General features: G+C 31.5%; 2 protein-coding genes across 2 annotated transcripts; both read right to left on the minus strand.

The window, feature by feature from the left end:
• Window positions 1-12,082: 12,082 nt before the first annotated feature.
• Window positions 12,083-17,489, minus strand: LOC111278493 (alpha-farnesene synthase-like). The gene is made up of 6 exons (XM_089765097.1): window positions 17,461-17,489; window positions 16,963-17,019; window positions 13,411-13,629; window positions 13,169-13,313; window positions 12,841-13,089; window positions 12,083-12,760 (listed from the first exon to the last, which is right to left on the minus strand). The coding sequence occupies exons 1-6, from the start codon at window positions 17,487-17,489 to the stop codon at window positions 12,461-12,463; spliced, it is 999 nt and encodes a 332-aa protein (XP_089621223.1). The 3' UTR covers window positions 12,083-12,460.
• A 2,611-nt stretch (window positions 17,490-20,100) lies between these two features.
• On the minus strand, window positions 20,101-22,846 carry LOC111278668 (alpha-farnesene synthase-like). The gene is made up of 7 exons (XM_022865293.2): window positions 22,612-22,846; window positions 22,210-22,480; window positions 21,728-22,100; window positions 21,410-21,628; window positions 21,168-21,312; window positions 20,840-21,088; window positions 20,101-20,759 (listed from the first exon to the last, which is right to left on the minus strand). The coding sequence occupies exons 1-7, from the start codon at window positions 22,774-22,776 to the stop codon at window positions 20,460-20,462; spliced, it is 1,722 nt and encodes a 573-aa protein (XP_022721028.2). The 5' UTR covers window positions 22,777-22,846; the 3' UTR covers window positions 20,101-20,459.
• Window positions 22,847-24,376: the final 1,530 nt, after the last annotated feature.

Raw genomic sequence — 24,376 nt, forward strand, 5'->3', positions numbered from 1 at the left:
ACCCTAACAATTTTTTAGATTTAACAGCAAAGGTGCATTTGGTTGGATTCAACTTGAGCTGATATCTCCGTAATCTTTCAAAAAACTTTATGAGATTAACAACGTGATCTTCTTCTTCTTAAGACTTAGCTATCATATCATCAACGTATACCTCTATTTTTTTATTCATCATGTCATGAAAGAGAGTGACCATTACCCTTTGATATGTGACACCAGCATTTTTCAGCCCAAAAGCATGATTTTATAGCAAAATGTCCCTTACATTGTCACAAATGTAGTTTTCTCCATATCTTTGTGAGCTATTTTGATCTGATTATAGTTGAAGAACCCATCCATGAAGAAAAAAATGAGATGTTTAGTAGTGTTATCCATAAGGGTATCAATATGTGGCAATGAAAAATTATCTTTTGGGCTAGCCTTATTTAAATCTCAGTAGTCCACACACATTCTAACTTTTTCATCTTTCTTAAGAACTGGGACTATATTGGCTACCCATTCAGGGTACTTGGCTACTTCTAGGAAACCAACATCAAATTACTTTTTTACTTCTTCTTTTATTTTCAGTAACATTTTTGGCTTAATGCATCTCAATTTCTGTTGTACTGGTCAACATTCTGATTTTAAAGGCAACCTATGTTCAACCACCTTTGTGCTAAGTCCTAGCATATCCTGGTAAGATCATGCAAATACATCCATGTACTTTTACAATAAATTCACTAACTTTTGCTTCTCAATCGGTGATAGTGAAGTACTGATCCTAACTTCTTTCTTATTGTCACCATCTTTTAAATTTAATGGGTCAGTTGATTCCTAATGGGGTTCTATAATTTTCTTCTCTTGTTTCATCCATTTCAACAGATCATGAGGTAAATCATAGTCTTTCGAATCAACATAATTATCAAGCTCGCTAATGTGAGTCAAATTTTCAAAATCAAACCCGGTGTTATTACCTTGGTCATCCATAAAGTTCATTATTAGAAAACTTGAAAATGGGTATGATCATAAAGAAATATATATTGATCTTGGCAAAGGCAAAGAGAATGGTAATGAAAGAAAAGAAAAATGAAAAATAGAGAACATGGTATAAGTGAAATGCATTGCATTCATCATTTTATTAAGACAATAAAAATAAGCCCATACACTTAACCTCCGCATGCTCTTGGGCAGAAGCAATTGGAATTTTTAAGTTAAAGGGTTCAAGGATAACAAAAATGATACACCCTAAAAAAAAAAAGATCTCTTCATCTTGTATGACTTCTTCATCTATTTTAACTTGAAATCATGAGAAAGCTTTCTCTAATCTCATTACCAGTCCCCTTTGTTCAACTTCTGTCGACCCAAGATAGACATGCCTGGTTGAACGAAAGGTTTTATACAAATAAAAGAACACCATTTTTTCATCAATCGAATTTTACCCTTTGAGGTATGCCATTCCCTTTTCTTTCTTCTCCAGCATTACATTCTTTTTATCAACTACCGTAGGCTTATAGCCTAACCCCCATCTTTCTTTATTTTCAATCGAGCATGGTGCTCTTGCAATTCCTTGTAGAGCTTTCTTTAAGCCTTGCCCAACTCATTAACCCTTACTAGCAATCTACTTGATTACCATATTCATGGCTTTTGACAATTGAGGGATCGGTATCATTGACCCTTTTTTTATGTAAGTAACATTTGCTATTTCAAAAGCTCTGAAAAAACATTCGATTGCTTCTACTGCTGTCTCAACGTAGAAAGTTGTTAAGGTCATTGTTACCAATAAATCCTCCTCACCATCCATACAAACTTGTTTTTCTTTCATGATGAATTTTACCTTCTGATGTAAAAATAAAGGTATAACTCTAATCGTGTGAATCAAAGGTCTTCCAAATAGATAACTATATGTAAAAGTTATGTCTATTACTTGAAATATGATATTGAAGGTACAAAGATCGATCTATAATGGGATTTTTATATCACCAATTACCTCTTTTCGTACCTCATCAAATGCTCTTACAATCATATGGCTATTTCACATGTAAGAGGGATCCACTAGAAGCTTTGATAATGTCATCAGAGGTATAACATTAATAGACGATCCATTGTTAATCAACACTTTAACCATAGTGTGGGATTTGCACTTGACAGTAACATGTAAAGCTTTAACACTACCACATCCATCCAAAGGTATTTCATTATCATTGAAGATAATAAAATTTGAGGCTATAATATTTTCAACCATGTGATCTACTTTCTCAATAGAAATGTTATGCTCGACATAAGCTTGGTTGAGCACTTTCAGCAAAGCATTCTTATACGGCTCAGAATTCAATAGTAGCGATAGTAAGAAAATACGAGTTGGTAATTTATTTAACTGATCAACCAAATTATACTCACTATGTTTGATGATCTTTAGACACTCACAAGTTTCTTTTTCTGACACTGGTTTGTTAACTTGTACTTTTGAGTTTACCACCGATTTAAAATCTTAGCTTTCCTTTGTGTCTTCTTCTTTTATCTTACTTTTTCTTTTCTTGGCCCTTTCTGACATTTCAGGAGTGTAAATTCAATCACTTTGGGTCATTCATCCTATTCTCACTATGTTGGCAGTATTCTCCATACTTGGATTATACAAGGTCATATCAAACCCTTACATCACTACATCATAATCGTATCTTCATAGGACTGCTTTATCGATCTGATAAGGGAATGGACTAAGGACATAAATGGTCATTGGTGTCCTAAAAAAAAGATGATTTTATCAGTTAAGGGCTCTGATTTCTTATCATAGTAAATAGTGAGGGGTTTGGGGATAAAAGACTTGTCAGGACGCTCGTCACCCACTGTATTCACACTATTTCCATCATATTCATCACAGACCTCAATGATGGCCTCATCCATTAAGCTCTGTAATGTTCACTTAAAGACCTCACAACTTTGGATCAAATGTCTAATTGTTTTCCCAAGGTATTTATAAAAATGATCAGGGTTTTTCATGACTTTCATTATCTAAAAATAATGGTTGAATCATGTTCGTCTCATACAAACAGTAGTATACCTGTTCAAAAGGGGTCTTCACTTTATCCGTGCATCTTTTGATCTTCTCATACTTTTCCTTACCCACTATATTGATTTTCCCTTCGATGTGATCCAATAAAAGATTTTCATTGACACTTGGCTTGAATTTGGTATCAAAAGATAAAAGCCCATCATTTATCAAACCTTACACCTTATGTTTAAGTACCATGTAATTTTTAGTAGAGTGTCTTGTAACTCCGTAATGATAATCGCACTTGACGTTAGGGTCATACCAACTTAGGGTAAGGTGGTTTTAATGGTTTCTCATAAGAAAGAGTGACAAAGGGGCCTTTCATTAACTGAGGGTATAAATCAATGTAAGACATGAGAATTGGGTCAAAATGAGGTCTTTTTCGATTGTTATTATTCTGTGAGTTTCTTTGATTATTGTTTGGGTAGGTTGGTCAAGTAAATGATCGAGTTGAAGGTGCAAAGGTGTAATTGGATGGTTGAGAGCTAAAGTTTGGTCTGGGTAACGGTTGTTAGGGTGTTCGGTAATGATATGGTTGTTGAGAAATTTGGTTTGTGGTAGGGTAATAAGGGGATATGGATTATATGGGACAAAAGAATGGTGCGAGAGATTTCTGTGAGTGACAGCATGTGTCTCCTGCTCTTTCTTCTTTAAAGTTGTTGTCTTCTTTTTGGGTCCTTAAATTTTACCACTTTTGATAGCGTTCTCTATCATCTCTCCTGGGATTACCATGTCAGAAAAGTTTTTGATGGCATTCCCCACCAATCTGTCATAATACGGGGCTTTAGCATGTTGATAAATATTACAGTTATCTCTTTTTTCAGTCAATGGTGGTTGGACTTGGGTTGTCGTATCTCTCCATCGATGCAAATATTTCTTGAAGGTTTTTGTTTATTTTTTCTCTATATTTTACAATGACAGCCTCTCTAGGACTGTATCCAAGACATGCTTATATTGAGCAAGAAAAATTTTGTTCAAGTCTTGTCACGAACGGATCTTGCTTCGATCTAATTGTACGTATCATTTTACTGCTAAACCAGTCAAACTATCTTGGAAACAGTGTATCAATAGTTTGTCATTATGAATATGACCCGTCATCTTTCTACAGAACATGATAATATGAGTGGAAAAATATTTTGTTCCATCGTATTTCTCAAAATTTAGAGCCTTGATTTTTGGTGGGATAACCAAGTCAGGAACTAGGCTCAACTCATTTTCATCAACAACCCCATAAATGTCATTACCTTCAATCACTTTGAGCCTCTCTTCAAGTTGGTCATACTTGTTTCAAAATTTTTAATTTATAGTAGGTTTTGACATTTCGTGAGACTTCTTCTATTCAACAGGGTCATTAAGATTTGGCACCATAATGGGATCAACTAGGATAAGTCTCGAGTTAACATTCAAGTGGGTCGATTGTTGACTTATAGAATAATTGACATAGGAGTTTGACTGTGCACTTGGTGGCTATATGTGTATACCCTGAGGGACTTGAACCTAAGCCTGAGATGGAGTGAATCCCGAAGGGTATAATGGCTTTTTCATATTAACCTCATCTCTTATCCTTAACATGCCAGTGACTCTTTTTCCTTTCATTGAACCAAGTAACAGTTGTTTTAATTTAGCCATTTGTGTTTTGATGCTTTATTGTATTTTCATCACTCTTTCTCGTATCTCCTCATGTGCCCTTTCGACTTTTTCAAATATGATTGTATTCTCTTTTTTCATGGCTTGAGTCTGAGAACAAGTATTATATCTATGCAAAATTGATTGATTTTGATTCCTCGACTTTGCTATCCTTGAACCTTAGTTTATTAACCATGAATTAGATCGCATGATATAATGTCGTTGATATTGTTGTTAGTATTTACAAATATGAAAATGCATGCATGAAATGAATAAAATGCAAATTGGGGCATTGTCTTAGATCGATCAAAACAAAAGAGACTTTCATTAACCATAGGAGTTTTTATACATCATCCAATTATTCTTGCATTAAAGCCATAAAAATATTTGATTTGAGCATATTGCTCCCTAGCTTTTATACAAAAAGTGCAATAATCTTTGACTATGACCTTAGATTGGTACAATCTCTCGTTTCAATGCTTTCGCCTTTTAAAAAATGTTGCTTGCTTTTCGAATAGTCTTATGGATTTGAGCAGTTAGATGTTCGATTTATTGTTACCTCCCTAAACTTTTCGCTCTCTATATCTCTCTAGCATCCACCTCCATATTACAAGTGCGAGCCCAATAATCCTTTATCTCTTGCCACTCAGTCAAAATCTTATCTATGTGACTTTGATTGCTTATCAATTGAAGCTCCAAGCTCATTAATTCATGTTCTAAGGTTTTTTTTTCACTTTGCAAATCAGAGTTCCTGTTTTGTTCCCTCTTTAGTTCAACTTTTAGCTTTTCACTTTCTCTTTGGTGCCTTGCTACCTTTTCAGAAGCTCTTGAAAGTTTTTTTTTTCCATTCATGTTATTCTTTGGTGAGTGCAGAGATCATTTCTTTGTTCTCTCGAGTTCTATTTTTTCAATACTCTACCATATCTCGTAGTTCTTCCACATCTTTCTTGGATCCTTTCAAAGGTTTACTATCTAACCTTAGTTTTTTATTTTCTTGATATAGATTTTGTAGATCTTTTTTTAATACTTTTTATTTTTTGGTCAGTTTCTGTACTGCATCATCTTTCATCATTAAATCATATCTCAATCGGTTAACTTGATCCATCATAGCCATCTTTTCTTTTTCTAACTTTTTCTTTTCAATCTCAAACTTTCGTTGGACAATCTCAAAAGTTGACAATACCGGTACTGAAATAAGAGCTAACAACTTCTCTGAAACATCAACTGGTAGAGACCTAATTTTGTTAACCCTTTTCATCATTCACGTAAGGTAACCTTCTACAACATTATCTGTGAATCTAGTTGGGCTCATTCGATTGACCTGTTTTCATGCTTTGATGATTTCACGAACCTTTTTCACATAATCGGGTGTTTCATAATCAAACTTAAGTGAACCGAACCTATGAATCATAAGGATGAACTGTCATGAGTCATATTATCTTTGAACTATAAGTAGTGCATAACTCACTGCCCCTCATATTTCTAACAATGGTACCCATGACTCATCTCCACAACTATACAAGATGGCCATCGAAAGCATCCATGGTGCCCTCTATGTTACATCATCACTAGTGAGCTTCAGAAAGAATGTCAACCACTGACCTTTTGTCCAATCTTTTCTCCATTCTTTAGCAATAAACTCCTTGATAGGACTAAAATGAATGAAAAATGGCCGAAATAATGTCTTTTTTTCCTCAAAAATGACTTCTAAGCCAGACAAAAAGTAATTGAGCACACTCTATAAATCGTCCTTCACCATTTCTTCGATAAAAATTAAATGATCTAATAGTCTCTGCCAAAATAGTTGGTAAATGATTTATTCCTTTATCTAATTGCTTAAAAAAATCAATCACCGATGCTTCTATATGTCCTAACACCTTAGAAAATATCATCAATCCATACATAGCCAAAGTAAATACATCCAATCCCTGATCAGTTTTAATATCCTTCTTTATGTACTCGAGCAGAAAAGTTGATGAAATGGTCTTAACTCCGTTCTTTTCCTTCTTGTGCTTGTTTATCTCTTTAACCTCTACTTGCATGATCTTGGCTAATTTCTTTCTATATCCGATAGTTTTATGCTCTTTCTAATAGATCTTATCTTGATTGGTAGACTCTATCCAGAGTAAAAAAAAATATTCTTCGATTGTGGGGGCCAAGTCTTCTTGGTTGAATACAAAGCATCAATAAGATGGATCCTAAAATTGTATTACGGCTCTCATTAGCTGTTCATCAACCTTTATTGACATAAGCAATGCCACATCCTCGTATTTCTTGGAAAAAGATTCTTTTCTCTCTGTTCTCCACTGTTTCCAAATAGCTTTCAATTCTGATATATTATTTTGACTGAGATTCATATGCATTGACTGTAGTAGCACCGATATATGACCATCTACTAAGCAATATCTTTCTTTCTCCTGAGTACTTTCTGAATGGCTCTTGACCTCTAAGTAGCTCTTACACACAGATGACATCCTTTAAGTTTTTTGAAAGTTTTTCTTGCTGAAGATTGGTACAAAATAATACCCTTTAGAAATATGGTACCTATATGATGCATGCAACAAAGTTGGAGACAATAAAAGAATTAAACAAATCAATAATGTAAATAAAACAAATAAATAAAAATGAGTAAATGAATGAACATGCATCATAATAGAATATACATAGTGTCCTAATTTAGGTAATTTTCTCGTAAAAGGGATAGCATGGCTCTATCCTAAAGTTGAACCTCACGGCTCACTATATGCCGGGTTAAGATTTACGTGTCTAAAGGTTCCCAGACTATTCTTCACATCATCATCCATTATAGACTAGTAAGGCTCCCCGATCTTCACCTATTACAAGCTACTAACGGAACGGGTTCAATCTGAGTGTAAGTGTTTCGCTAGCAAATACAGAGGTTATCACCTCATGAGAGCGTAGCTACTTCACTTCCTCCTAAAAGGGATAGAGTCCGGGTTTAGAGCTCATGCATGAATATGCAAAGTGTGTGCAAAATAATGTATTAATCAAAATACCATAAACACAAAATTAAAATAAAATAACAACTAACATACAATTTATCTTATTCATTAATGCATATTTTTTTGAAAAATCAAAATAAAAGAGATTAAATGAAATGTGAAATAAAACCAATTAAATCTAACAATTCTTAATAACACGTAATTAAAAGTTTTGGCTTGACTCTCAAATTAAAGTCCTCGGTGGAGTCGTCAAGCTGTCGTAACGGTTTTAAGACCGTCAGACGTAAAAAGTTTTAAAATCAAGAGAAATAAAAATGGAGTCACCACCAATCTTTGTTAGGGTGTGATTAGCCACCAAAAAGTTTATCTTTTTAATAAAACTATAAAAGGGAGTTTAAAGTTTATCAAAAAGATAAATTTTGATTTACAAAAAATCAGGTTGGATCCGGGAGTTGGTTACATGTGGGGAAAGATTAGCACCCGCACAATGCCCATAAATTGGTACCATTTAATTACATGCTATTTTCGGTGTTAGATAAAAAAAGGTTTCAATTTGAAATTTAACAATAATTTCTTTCATTTGGAAAAGTAAAATTTTGCTAAAAATTTTTATTTAGAAATATTGAGAAAATCTTTAAGTTAAAGAATTATCTTAAAATTCTCTAACATCTAGACAGAATTTAAAATGACTCTTTTCGCTTAAGATTTAACACAATAATCCTTAAAATGAAATAACAATCTTCATAGAAAATAATTGTTAGTGACTCTCCAACATTTAGGCAGAGTACCAAAAATTATTTCTTTCGGAATGTTATTTTTATTTTATTTTGTAATATCACAATTTTTTAAAAAATGCATTATTCTTTTTTTATTGTAAAATATTTTATTATCAAACAGTAAATTAAAGAGAGAATAATGCCGACAATTATTGATGATAACACGTTAACGTATGTATGCTAATGAATGTCATGTAAAATGAAATGCACTTTAAAAGTTGGGTTCTTAAGTATAATGAGACCACCTCGACTCTCCAACATCTAGACAGAGCTTAGGTGCGACTGTTTATATTTAAGATCCCAATTTACTATTATATTTTTTATTCATTAATCTTATTATTAATGTGAATTAAGAACTCGTGTGAAAAACTTAATGAAATAGAGTTTCTTAAATACCTCATTATTTACGCAGCATTCGAGAACAAACTATTTCATGTGAGATTTTCACACGTATCCTTAAGGTTTTGAAATAGATTTAGGGTTTTGATTTTAGAGTTTGAAGATTTTGGGGTTTCGATTTTAAAATTTGAGGTTTGGGGTTTTGATTTAAGGGTTTGAATTTTAGGGGTTTGGATTTAAGAGTTTAAAGGTTTGAAATTTCGGATTTTTAGGTTTCAGATTTTAAGGGTTTCAGATTTTAAGGTTTTGGATTTTAGAAGTTTCGAATTTTAGGGGTTTCGGATTTTAGGGGTTTCAAATTTTAGGGGTTTGGATTTTAGGAGTTTCGGATTTTAGGATTTTGGATTTTAAGATTTTGAATTTTAGGGGATTTTGGATTTTAGGAGTTTTAGAAACCTAAGAATTTAAAAATTAAGAATTAGTGTGTAAGGTTTCATTTTTAAAAAAATACGAACCTCTCTAAAAATCCTCAACATCTAGGCAAATTTTCGAAGCAAGTTCAATTTTAATGATTTTTGAAAATTAATTTAAAAAAACTCATATATTTCTTTATGAAAATTTATTAATAATAATTCCCCAATATCTAGGCGAAATTATTATTTTTGAAACATGATTTAATTTCATCCAACATCTAGGCAGGAAAAAAATAAAAAAATATTCTATTATTATTATTATTTAAGCAATTTTAATATTTTTTAGTTATTATCCTATATTGTTCTCATTTTATTATTATTAAAAACAATTAGATACTTATCCTAATAAATTTAAACATTTTATCATGCATAAATATAAAAACTTAAAATAACAAAAATAATAATGATATATAAAAAATTAGAAAATTAAAAAAAAATTTTTTTTTACCTGAACTGGACTGATCAACGGTCCGGTCAACCCTAGTATGAATCAGTCTGACCAGTTCGGGTGTTTAATCAACGGTTCGGATCGATTCGAACGGTTCACTGACGGTTCATCCAAATCGATTGGAGGTTGGTTGAAGCGGGTCCGCGGGTCGGTTTATGCGTATCTCGAGTCGAGTTCGATCCACGCGCGAATCCTCTTATGCTTGAAACGGCGTCGTTTTGCTTCTATATTTTCTATAAAAGTCAGTCTTTTTTTTTTAGTTCATTCTTTTCTATTTCAGGGAAAAAAAAGGGAGAAAACTCTGGGGAGGAGTTTCAGCGTTCTCGCCATCTGGCCACCCGAGCGTCGCGCCGACCGCGGCTTGGTCCACCGTCGATGGTGGTCGTCGGTGGTCGAAAACTTCAAAACTGACCGAGAGGTTCTGTTCAACCTCCTGAGCTCAGATCTGGTACCCCTTTCACCGGAAATAGCCTCAATTCGCGTAGATCTGATTTTGAAGTTTTTGGTATTCTTTTCTTTCTCTTTTTCTTTTCAAAAACTAACTGATACCTTTCTTTTTTGGTGCAGGTGACTCGGTGCTGGGTTATTCCCTATAGGGAGGACTGTGTTTTATTTTTTTTATTTTTTTTTGTATTTTCGTAGATCTATTTAGGTATTTGGGGGGTTGTTTGCGTTTTTTTTGTTGTGTCTGAAAGGTTTTTGATAGGGGTGAAATGTGCGTATTTCTGGTGTTCTCGAGTGAAGGATGTCCGAGAGTTTCAGAGAAGGGAGATCGTATATTTTATAAGGTTAGAAACGATGGTAACGTGTGCTAATAGAGTGAATGGATTGGACAAGGGGGTGGTATGATGGCTGAAGTAGTGGCATGATGGCTAGGCTGGCTTGGCAGGGCATGGGTGGCCAGCGGTGCCATGTACGGCACCCGCTAACACCAGCCCTTTTTTTTTTTTTGTTTCTTCTTCTATTTGGACCTTTTTTGTTTGTCTTTTTTTTTTCTCTCTTTTATTTATTTATTTATTTATTTTTAATTAATTAATTTTTTTAATTATAATTAAATCAATATTATTAGTATTATTATTATTTATTTTAAAATTATTATTATTATTAAAAAATATAAACTCTGAACAAAATTTGATGACTACATTCTTCAATCACCTGCCAAAGAATAAAGGAAAAAAGATTTTGTCCCTTCCATTTTTTAACCTCAATAACCATCCTAACAAGGAAACCAATTATTTCTATTTCATTTTACTTTCCTTTGTCAATATTTCTACTTCTTTTCCTTTCTCAGTCCTCACCAAACATTATAGAAATATAAAAACCTTACTAAAAAGACAATGATAACTCATGAGTTAGGGTACTCATGACTCATGAGTCATACAGCACAATTATAAATCAATGGCTGCAAAAAAACCAATTAGCAGTAACATCATCTGCTCACTGCGAAGGAGGCAATAAGCCTCTCAAAATTAGTAGCCATTTCCTTGGAGTTGGATCCATCAGCCGGGAAAATGGCAGTTGGGTCCGGCCAGAAAGACCCAAATTTAAAATTTTGGATTATACCCAGAGTAGTATAAATCAAAACATAAAGCAAAAAAAAGAGAAGATTGGAACATTATATCAAATTAAGCCTCCGTTTGTTAAGCATGAAAATAATTTTCGAAAGTTTATTTCTTCTTTTTTGATTCTTTGGATAACTAACAATAATATAGTCAACAGTTCTAGTCAATTGAAAGAAAAAGTGAGGCAAAACACAGAAATTGTCTTCCTTTTTTTTTTTTTTTTAGCAGAAGGCAATAGGGAAGACAATTTTCATGAGATTAGCTCTAAGTAAATTTAATAATTTTAGACATAATATAACACAAAAAAATTATATTTGTATTTTAAAAAAGTATATTTTGTATTTATTTATGTGATACATATTGACACATCTAAATACGTGACATGACAAAAATAATACGTTTAATTTAATCTTATCATATGATTATATGCTTAACATGTTTAATATGTTTAACATATTTATTATATTTATTTTAATTTAATATAAATATATAAAGATTATTTTAATTTTTAATTTTTTAATTATTATACTTAATTAGCTATTTAATATCATATAAAAATTATTTTAAATAATAAATTATGATACTCATTTAATAATTATTATAAAATTATTTTTTATATTAATAATATAAATATAATATAAATATTAATATTAATTTTATACATTATTATTTTATTTTTTAATCTTCAATAGTCTATCATTTTTAATTTAATACTAAAAATAAATATAGTTATGTAATATATATTAAATTTTAAATATTATTAAATATATATTAAATGGATATTATTTTTTTTTAATTTATAAGTTATCAAACAATTGAAAAAATTTTTTTTTCTAGAAGTTCATTTCCATCGAAAATAACATTGAGCATGCAATGGTACAACAGCGAATGAGAAATTTGACAAAAACATGAACGGATTGCAACTGATAGAAGAAGCAAAGCAAAACACCTCATATTAAACCCTTTCATCAACCAACAACAACCATTTTTGGTAAAGACAGCGACCCTCGTACTGGTGGTGGACTTACCAAGAGAACAATTAATGCGTCAATTCATTCAAGCAGGCGAGAACCTTCAATTTCCACCTCAAAAAAGTTGTGTCGTATGTGCAATCTCGTGAAGCAAATGCTGGAAAAGCTTGTTTTGTCCTTTTGTTCGGAGGTTGGCAGGCTGCGCTTTGCTCTTTTTTACCCTTATTATTTAATTCTTAATTATATACATCTATATTTGATTAGAACTTCATTATAATTAATCGAGCTTGAAAGGCTCGATTAGGAGAGATAGGATGTGTCTTCGGGTCTCTTGGTCTTGAATGCCAAACCCATCTCCAAATTGATACAGGCAATGCACCATACGAGCAACATTTGTGGTAACTTTGACAAAGGTTTGTAGCAAAGGTGATTGATTACTGAAGCATTGACCATTTATTTTCTTCCATGTGTCGATTATCATCTCCTTAATATGCTCACGAGCTTTTTCTTCTGAAGAATTTACTTCTCGCATGTAGCACAGGATTGATGATGGAGCATCCCCTCTCTCTTTCTCTGCCTGTTGGAAATCGTTGATTCAATCATTTTTCTTAAGCAAAACATTAAGAAACTTGAGACAATACATGAATAGACAATTACCACTGAAGTTCCCAAGTCGTTGCAGAGTCGGGTTATAACTGATATATTGTATACAAGATCTTGATTTTTGCCCAAGAAATGGACCATTTCATTTGCTACATCATGCCCCAAAGAAAGTATTGAGTGGACAGAAATAACAATGCCTCCGGATGAAATCAATGCATTGCTCAGATACTCTTGAAGTGAAGGGGTATATCCTTCACTATACCACTTCGCTTCCACAAATAGTGCTCGATAAAAACCTGCCCACTGAAAATAAAAGCTAAACGTAAACATCTAACGTAAACCCAACAAATGGATATGGAATGAAGCATTAATTAATTAGTACCGCTTTCCTCAAATTAAGTAATACTTCGACATCCCAACCATTGAGTTCATGGATGTCATGAGCAATTTCATTGATAATATCATATAGAGCTTGGAAGCATATCTTCATGCACCCTGGCAGCTGCTGAATTTTGCTTGAATCCCACCTGAATTTAAGATTTAAAATTTTCAATAGAAATGCTTTACAAAAATGACATAAGTGTCTACTGAATGCTGCACATAGGTAAATACTGTATACTTTACCTATCAACAGCATCGGTGAATTGCTCTAGCTCTTCTATGGAACCATAAACATCATAAACATCATCTATTATCAATGTCATAGTGGTGATCTTAGTGAGGCATTTTCTGAAACAACTATATTGAGGCTCATAAGTAAGTCCTACTGCACACAAGAAACTTTCAGCCAGGCGATCCCTTGTGAAGTTTAAATGTTCCACGAGTCCCAAATTCCTCCACCACCTTAATACATAGAGAAGAAACAAATCAAAATCTTTAATTTGTTAATTTTACTCAAAAATTGTGAGGGAAACTTTTTATAAGTTTTTTCAGGTTTGTCACCTGGAAATTTCATGTGTTAATTTTATCTCTTAATACTAATTAAACAACATTAATTACACAATGTAAAATATGAACATAAACATGTAACATCACATCTTGAATTTTAATAATTTTTTAAAGATTCGAAATTCTTAAAATTTAAATTTGATTCCTAAAATCAAAATATCACAACCATTTATACCTTAAACAAGATTGAAAATTGGGTCCAAACTCCAAACTCCAAACTTCCAATTACCCACTTTTTTCCTGTGGTGTGAGAGGTTTCCCACATGGTCTAGTTGGGTAATTGGTTCATTTTTTAAAGGATGACCCCCTAAAGTGTTATCTTGACCTAATTGGGTAACAATCCTTCTCCCAATCAAATTTGTTAATTAATATTAATTATGGGATAAAATTTATTTGAAATTTATAAAATATTTTCGTAAAATAAAAAACTATCTATCTAAATATATATATATTAAAATTTATTAAAATTTTTTAAGTTTTATATATTTAATTTATATAACGAGATTTTTTAATTTATAAATTTTAATTTTTTATTTTAATTTTTATTTAATCATTTTTAGTATAAAATTTTACCTAAAAAATTTTATCTAAAAAATTTTATCTGAATTTTTTCCCTATTTATGTTCAATATTACTTGACTCTCCGAGCAAAATTAGTCCATGTTGGATATTACTTGACTTTCCGAGCGAAATTAGTCCACTTTAGAAGGGTATTCTTTCCCTCAATAACAGTTAATATTTTAGAGAAATTACAAAAATAAACTTTTCAAGCTCTAGGTGACGCAGTTCTAATTAACTTTCCTCAAAGCGTAACAAAAAAAAAAAAAATTGCTATCTCTTGAAATTAATTGGCAACAAACCGGTAATTGCCGCTTGAGATTAAATTCAGCTGGGTACGTAGGCAATAAGTCCAGGGTTGTTGAGCGGTGGGCGTCGTCCATTAAATGAACACCCTCAAAATCTTCACTTCTCTTTCCAGAACCACTCATCCAACACTTGGACAGTCATACACATCCATAATTTTAGACATGACACCAGCCATCAGTGGGGGTGAATATGACTCATGAGACCCAAGAGACCACAGATAAATACATATATATATATATATATATTTATGGTATTAAAAAATATATACAAATAATAAGAAGGGATCACCTTATTTTAGTGTAAAATTAAAAAATTTTATATATTTTTTAATCATTAATTTTAGTAGATTTAAGAAATAAAAGAGAAAAATAATTTAATCTCATCATTTGAATTTATTAAAATTAATATAAAGTATAAATTTTTTTTTTGTATAAGTCAATCTCTCCCCTTGAATAATAGCTTTTAAATTTAATTTTTTTGTAAATTATAAGGATTTTTTTACGTAAAATGATTTAATCATATTTTATATTGCCAATAAATAAGCTAAACACTTTTGATTTGGGATGGATTAATTCAAGTTCTGTTGGGTGGGGAATTATGTATTAATAACTAAGTTAAATACTTAACTGTAAATAAGTTAAACACTTTAATAACAAAAAGATAAAATAGCAAAACATATAAATATTTAAATAAAATTCATGAAGTTTATGACTAAAAGCGAATTATATGAAGATTATGAATGAAAATTAAAAATAATATTCATATTATAATTTAAGAACTTTGATTAGATTATGTAATTGAAAATTTTGAAAACATTAAAGTAACAATGTTTTGATCTATTTATTAATTTTTATTAATCTATCCATTTTATTAAAAACTTTCAATATTTCATGAAAAGCTATATATAATTAGTTTGTCTTATAAAAAAAATACTTATCGTTAATTAAAAATCAACTTAACTAATTATTTTGAATTGATAAAAAAATAACAACAAATACAAATAACATGAATTAATAAAAATAAACTTCTAACTAAATATTTGCTTTTATTATAATTTTATTCTTAATTTTATATGTAAAATATATTCGTAATATAAAGTATATATAAATAATTATGTACTTACACACATATATATATATATATATATTTAACCCTTTATAAAAATTTTTGGCTCCACCATAGTCAGAAATATATTTTAAAATTTTAACAATAATCAGATATAAATTTAATAAAAATAAAAAATATAATTTAAATTTTAATATAATAAATTACAACATTATAATTTTTATATTATATATATTTAACAAAATAAATCCAACGCAAATAAACGAATCATCGTATCTACGCCAGACGTTACAATCGACCTTAAGCATCCTACGTGAATCGTGATTCACTCACTCACACGTGAATCACTCACTCACTCACAAGAGACGGTTTAAATCATTTTCGCTAACGAATATCTGTGCGTCACGCCATCCCCCAAATTAAAAGCTGTGTAGACTAGAATGGCCTTTGCTGGATTGAAGAATGAAAGACTGCTTGAACCTTGTCCAATTGTTTCGTGGACGTGTTTTTTTTTATCAAACTTTAGTAATTTAAGAACTTATTTTTTAATATTTTATATCTACCAAATTATTTTGTATAATTTTTTTTTTAATTTTATAAACGAAAATAAAATTAAAAAATTACACTATAATGTATCTTTAAATTCATAGCTTTTTTGCGTCGTCATTATTACTATCTCATATTTTCTTATTTCCTTTTAAAATTATAGCTTGAAAAATAAGTCGTGTGAAGCTTGAAGATGTATCTGTTGACCCTTTTGAATCACGTGAAAAGAATAATAAATACAGGGGTAAACCTTTTATTACAATGTTTGCCTGCGGAACCTGCTGTTGCCATTGATGATGATGAGAGACCAGTGATGGAAGTTGTATGTGACATCCGCAAGTCATGGATAACAATGGGTGGTTGGGGAGCTTTTGTTTGGTAGGGGGTCGAAAGAGGCGTTCCCCATTTCGTTATCATCTCCTTGTTTCATATAGTTTTAGATTTCCTTTTAATAAAAATAGAGATATTTTAAATTTTTTTTGTATTTATTTATTTTGCAATTTAAATGTGTATTTTTTAATTTTCTATTCAATGTATGTAAGAATTTATTTTTAAAATATTTTTTAAAATCAAATTTTAATTGATATATAAAAATTTATTTTTTTATCAATTAAATTAATCATTGTGCATGATAGAGTTTCATTATCAATTTTTCTTTTAAAATCGAGTTCGAACGAGCAAAATAGTTGATAACGAGACCATTTTAATTTTTAAATTCAAAATTTAACATATATAAATTTGATTTAATTTTATGTTAATTTTATTTAATTGATTTTTTATTGATGTAATATATAATATAATATATATACTAATCTTTTTGAGAAGATAATAATTTAGTTTTTAACTGACTAGCCCATGGAAGATGGATTAGTGCTTTATTCCCTTATATCAATTTGGTATATTTTCATAATTTTTTTTTAAATATATATTTTTCAAAATTCAATCTTTGTTGACATAATGACATTAAAAGAAGGGTTTTTTTTTTTTTTTTTTAATTTTCAATTGAATCGATTCGTGTGGATAACCATAGTAACCTAGTTAAAAATTAGTCACGTGAGCATATAAATAGTAATGTACCAATGAAATAAAGAATTTCTTGATTTATTTTCCTTTTTCAATTACTTGCCGAAGAATAAAGGAAAAAAGTTTTTGCCCCTTCCATTTTTTCCTTTCTCAATATTTCTACTTCTTTTCCTTTCTCAGTCCTCACCAAACATTATAGAAATATAAAAAAACTTATTAAAAAGACAATGATAACTCATGAGTTAGGGTACTCATGACTCATGAGTCATACAGCATAATTATAAATCAATGGCTGCAAAAAAATCAGTTAGCAGTTATCGTAACGTTTTGAGACCGTCAGACGTAAAAATAAGTTTTTATTTTAAAAAATGGGGAGTCGTCACCAATCTTTGTTAGGGTGTGATTGGTCACCCAAAATTTTATCTTTTTAATAAAATTATAAAAATGAGTTTAGAGTTTATAAAAAAAATAAATTTCGGTCTGCAAAAAATCAGGTTGGGTCCGGGAGTGGGTTACGTGTAGAGAAAGATTAGCACCCCCACAACGCCCATAAATTGATACCATTTAATTATGCGCTATTTTCGATGTTGGATAAAAATTGTTTTAATTTGTAATTTAACATTTATTGTTTTCATTTATTTATCATTAATAACAATTAGATATTTATCCTAATAAATCTAAACATTTATCATACATAAATATAAAAATAAAAAAATAATAATATAAAAAAAATTTAGAAAAAATAAAAAAAAAATTTTTTTTACTTGACCCGGATCGGTCAACGGTCCGGTCAACGTTGATCCGGGCGGTTGGACCAATTCGACGGTTGGATCGGCGGTTTGGGCGACCAGCGGTTTAGACTGGTTCACTGGTGGTTCGTCTGAACCGGTTCAAGGTTGGTTGAAACGGGTCGTCGGGTCGGGTTGCACGGATCTCGGGTCGATTTGGTCCACGCGCGGATCATCTACGATTGAAAACGATGTCGTTTTGGTCCTATGCTCGAAACGACGTCGTTTTGATCTTATCTTTTCTATAAAAGTAAAAAAAAAAAAATTTTTTAGTCTGTTCGTTCGACAGAAAAAAAAAGGCTCTGGAGGGGTTCTCTGGCTCGCCGGAATCCGAGCCGGTCGTCTGGTCGATCACTGTGCTGGTTGCTGTCGGCGGTCCGTTCAACCTCCTGAGCTCAAATCTGGTGCTCTTTTCACCGAAACGACCTTGATTCGCGTAGATCTGGTTTTGAAGTTTTCTGTATACTTTTCTTTTTTTTTTTTGGCGAAACTGATGATTTTTTTGCTTTTGCAGGGAGCTTGGCGCTAAGGTTCCTCCCTACGGGGAGGACTGCGTTGTTTTCTTGTTGTTGTTTTTTTTTTCTTTTTGGCTAGATCTGTTTTTGTTCTCGGTTTAGGTATCTTGGGGAGTATTTGAAGTTTGATTTTTCTTTTTGCATCAGAATGGAGTCTGTCTGAGAGTGTTGAGGGTGTTTTGAGGGGGAAGAGTTCGTCTGAGAATGGGTTTTCTTCCTTTTGTTGTTAGAGAGTGCAGAGACCTGGAATGAGAAAGATGGCTGGAGATTTTAAAGGGTTTCAATTTAGGGGGTTTAGGTGGCTGTAAGGTAGTTTGTTGGAGGCTATAGGGTGGCTGGTCGGGAGGCTAATCGAGGGCTGGTGACAGCGATGCCGTATTGACTCTCTGATTTCTGTCTTATTCTGTTTCTTTTGTTTGTTTTCTTTTGTTTGTTTTTTGTTTTTATTTTTTATTTGTTTATTAATAATTTTTTTATTAAAAATATTATTATTATTATTAAAATAATAGATCCAAATAAAATCGGTGTCTACAGCAGTAACATCATCTGCTTACTGCGAAGGAGGCAATAAACCTCTCAAAATTAGTAGCCATTTCCTTGGAGTTGGATCCATCAGCCCGGGAAATGGCAGTTGGGTCCGGCCAGAAAGGCCCAAATTTAAAATTTTGGATTATACCCAGAATAGTATAAATCAAAACATAAAGCAAAAAAAAGAGAAGATTGGAACATTATATCAAATTAAGCCTCCGTTTGTTAAGCATGAAAATAATTTTCGAAAGTTTATTTCTTCTTTTTTGATTCTTTGGATAACTAACAATAATATAGTCAACAGTTATAGTCAATTGAAAGAAAAAGTGAGGCAAAACACAGAAATTGTCTTCCTTTTTTTTTTTTTTAGCAGAAGGCAATAGGGAAGACAATTTTCATGAGATTAGCTCTAAGTAAATTTAATAATTTTAGACATAATATAACACAAAAAAATTATATTTGTATTTTAAAAAAGTATATTTTGTATTTATTTATGTGATACATATTGACACATCTAAATATGTGACATGACAAAAATAATACGTTTAATTTAATCTTATCATATGATTATATGCTTAACATGTTTAATATGTTTAACATATTTATTATATTTATTTTAATTTAATATAAATATATAAAGATTATTTTAATTTTTAATTTTTTAATTATTATACTTAATTAGCTATTTAATATCATATAAAAATTATTTTAAACAATAAATTATGATACTCATTTAATAATTATTATAAAATTATTTTTTATATTAATAATATAAATATAATATAAATATTAATATTAATTTTATACATTATTATTTTATTTTTTAATCTTCAATAGTCTATCATTTTTAATTTAATACTAAAAATAAATATAGTTATGTAATATATATTAAATTTTAAATATTATTAAATATATATTAAATGGATATTAATTTTTTTTTAATTTATAAGTTATCAAACAATTGAAAAATTTTTTTTTTCTAGAAGTTCATTTCCATCGAAAATAACATTGAGCATGCAATGGTACAACAGCGAATGAGAAATTTGACAAAAACATGAACGGATTGCAACTGATAGAAGAAGCAAAGCAAAACACCTCATATTAAACCCTTTCATCAACCAACAACAACCATTTTTGGTAAAAACAGCGACCCTCGTACTGTTGGTGGACTTACCAAGAGAACAATTAGTGCGTTAATTCATTCAAGCAGGCGAGAACCTTCAATTTCCACCTCAAAAAAGTTGTGTCGTACGTGCAATCTGGTGAAGCACATGCTCGAAAAGCTTGTTTTGTCCTTTTGTTCGGAGGTTGGCAGGCTGCGCTTTGCTCTTTTTTACCCTTATTATTTAATTCTTAATTATATACATCTATATTTGATTAGAACTTCATTATAATTAATCGAGCTTGAAAGGCTCGATTAAGAGAGATAGGATGTGTCTTCGGGTCTCTTGGTCTTGAATGCCAAACCCATCTCCAAATTGATACAGGCAATGCACCATACGAGCAACATTTGTGGTAACTTTGACAAAGGTTTGCAACAAAGGTGATTGATTACTGAAGCATTGACCATTTATTTTCTTCCATGTGTCGGTTATCATCTCCTTAATATGCTCTCGAGCTTTTTCTTCTGAAGCATTCACTTCTCGCATGTAGCACAGGATTGATGATGAAGCATCCCCTCTCTCTTTCTCTGCCTGTTGGAAATCGTTGATTCAATCATTTTTCTTAAGTAAAACATTAAGAAACTTGAGAAAATACATGAATAGACAATTACCACTGAAGTTCCCAAGTCGTTGCAGAGTCGGGTTATAACTGATATATTGTAGACAAGATCTTGATTTTTGCCCAAGAAATCGACCATTTCATTCGCTACAGCATGCCCCAAAGAAAGCATTGAGTGGACAGAAATAACAATGCCTCCGGATGAAATCAATGCATTGCTCAGATACTCTTGAAGTGAAGGGGTATATCCTTCACTATACCACTTCGCTTCCACAAATAGTGCTCGACAAAACCCTGCCCACTGAAAATAAAAGCTAAACGTAAACATCTAACGTAAACCCAACAAATGGATATGGAATGAAGCATCAATTAATTAGTACCGCTTTCCTCAAATGAAGTAATACTTGGACATCACAACCATTGAGTTCATGGATGTCATGAGAAATTTCAATGATAATATCATATAGAGCTTGGAAGCATATCTTCATGCACCCTGGCAGCTGCTGAATTTTGCTTGAATCCCACCTGAATTTAAGATTTAAAATTTTCAATAGAAATGCTTTACAAAAATGGCATAAGTGTCTACTGCATGCTGCACGTAGGTAAATATTGTATACTTTACCTATCAACAGCATCGGTGAATTGCTCTAGCTCTTCTAGGGAACCATAAACATCATAAACATCATCTATTATCAATATCATAGTGGTGATCTTAGTGAGGCATTTTCTGAAACAACTATATTGAGGCTCATAAGCAAGTCCAACTGCACACAAGAAACTTTCAGCCAGGCGATCCCTTGTGAAGTTTAAATGTTCCATCAGTCCCAAATTCCTCCACCACCTTAATACATTGAGAAGAAACAAATCAAAATCTTTAATTTGTTAATTTTACTCAAAAATTGTGAGGGAAACTTTTTATAAGTTTTATCTGGTTTGTCACCTGGAAATTTCGCTTAGATCTTTCTGAAGGGTAGCTTGGACTATGTTAAAGTTAAGTTTAGCCAGTTCAAGTAAAATTTTGTCTACGTTTTTATTGTTCTCGCACATGATGATGTGCCATTTGACATCAAACCACTGTACCCTCCAGTGCGTTGGAAGCTCCAAAGCATGGGCTACTTGCTTGTCTAAATTTGTACCCAGAGTAGAATAAACAATCCTAAGAGTTTCTGTTGAGAATGCTTTAGCCTCTTCCAAAATGTTTTCTCCTTCGAAAGCCAGATATGAGGCCTCAAAAAGTTCAAGGAGTCCTTTGATCTCTGTGCATTTACTTACTGAGAATATACCCTTTTCATCCAAGAAGGCGTTGAACACATCTGAGTAATTGGCAACACGCGTTTGATCAGAGAGTTAGATCGTAGAAAATAGGAAAGGTAATTTCAAAGCAAGAAAAAAAATACATGGATATATTAATTAGATTCATGCCTTGTGAAACCTCGTAGCCATGCAGCCTTAGGAGCCTGAAGCGTAACGCGGTTATGTAGAGGTCTTCTTCTTCTTCACTACTCTTCCTGTTCTTATTGGAAGATGCTACAGCTTGTAAAGCTTTATGCGTTTCATCAGCAAAGAGGTCCGCCAGACCTAGTTTCCTGATCATGTCAATCAGCTGCAGTGTAGCTAACTCGTCCACTGCTTCAATAAACATGTCCTTCACTTTCTCTCTCAACTTCTCAGTCCTTCTCTTGTATTCCTGCCCCTGCAAAAGTTTCAAAATTTCAGTTATTCATTCCTTAATTTTCCATAAGGGAAAAGGGGTGACATACTGACATTATGTACATGCACGAAATGGTTTATATTAAAAGTCACTAGGATTGGAATCAATCTTACGTCATATTTGCTACGAAGGGACTGTAGGAAATCATATTTCCAAATGTTTGGTTTATAATTTGCAGATCGCCTTTGTTGTTTCATCACATGATCAAAGGCTTCGGACTTGAGTTGGTCACTTAGAACTTGCTGCTGAGCTGCTTGCAATTGGCTATTGTAATCCATGGTGATGAATTATGAGTATAGATAAAAGCTGAGGGATTTATGATATATAGATTGACGTGTGTTACTACAGAATTACTAGAAGAACAGAAGTGACTTACTTCGCCAAAGTTTATGCCCTATTTATAATCAGCCAAGGCATCAAGAGTGCCGTTGTCCTTTTCTTACTTGAGTTTTGAGGTTAATCGAATCTTGATGATCAAAAGAATCCAGCGCACAAAAGTCAATCATTGTCGCTGTCAACTAAACAGACGTGCCAATTTTTTTTTCATGTGTTAATTTTATCTCTTAATACTAATTAAACAATGTAAAATATGAACATAAACATGTAACATCACATCTTGAATTTTAATAATTTTTTAAATATTTGAAATTATTAAAATTTAAATTTGATTCCTAAAATCAAAATATCACAACCATTTATACCGAAAACACGATTGAAAATTGGGTCCAAGCTCCAAACTTCCAATTACCCGCTATTTCCTTGTGGTGCGAGAGGTTTCCCACATGGTCTAGTTGGGTAATTAGTTCATGTTTTAAAGGATGACCCCCTAAAATATTAATTAGCCTAATTGGGTAATAGTCCTTCTCCTAATCGTATTTGTTAATTAATATTGATTATGGGATAAAATATTTTCGTAAAATAAAATAAAAATCTATCTAAATATATATATTAAAATTTATTAAAATTTTTTTGTTTTATATATTTAATTTATATAACAGGATTTTTTAATTTTTTATTTAATTTTTATTTAATCATTTTTAATATAAAATTTTGACCTAAAAAATTTTATCTAAATTTTTTCCCTATTGATGTTCAATATTACTTGACTTTCCTAGCGAAATTAGTCCATTTTAGAAGGGTATTCTTTCCCTCGATAACAGTTAATATTTTAGATAAATTAAAAAAATAAACTTTTCAAGCTCTAGGTGATGCAGTCCTAATTAACTTTCCTAAAAGCGTTGCAAAAAAAAAAAAAAAAAAAAAACTGCTATCTCTTGAAATTAATTGCCAACAAACCGGAAATTAAGGCTTGAGATTAAATTCAGCTCGGCACGTAGGCAATAAGTCCTAGGTTGTTGAGCGGTGGGCGTCGTCCATTAAATGGACACCCTCTGAATCTTCAATTCTCTTTCCACAACCACTCATCCAATACTTGGACAATTATACACATGCTTAATTTTAGACATGGCACCAGCCATCAGTGGGGGTGAATATGCTGAGAGACCACACGTGAATCACTCACTCACTCACTCACAAGAGACGGTTTAAATCATTTTCGCTAACGAATATCTGTGCGTCACGCCATCCCCCAAATTAAAAGCTGTGTAGACTAGAATGGCCTTTGCTGGATTGAAGAATGAAAGACTGCTTGAACCTTGTCCAATTGTTTCACGGACGTGTTTTTTTTTTTTTTTTTTATCAAACTACAGTAATTTAAGAACTTATTTTTTAATATTTTATATCTACGAAATTATTTTGTATAATTTTTTTTTAATTTTATAAACGAAAATAAAATTAAAAAATTACACTATAATGTATCTTTAAATTCATAGCTTTTTTGCGTCGTCATTATTACAATATCATATTTTCTTACTTCCT

The sequence above is a fragment of the Durio zibethinus genome, chromosome 8, assembly GCF_047325235.1.
Source record: "Durio zibethinus cultivar Kanyao isolate XHJ-2024 chromosome 8, ASM4732523v1, whole genome shotgun sequence".
Taxonomy (NCBI): Eukaryota; Viridiplantae; Streptophyta; class Magnoliopsida; order Malvales; family Malvaceae; genus Durio; species Durio zibethinus.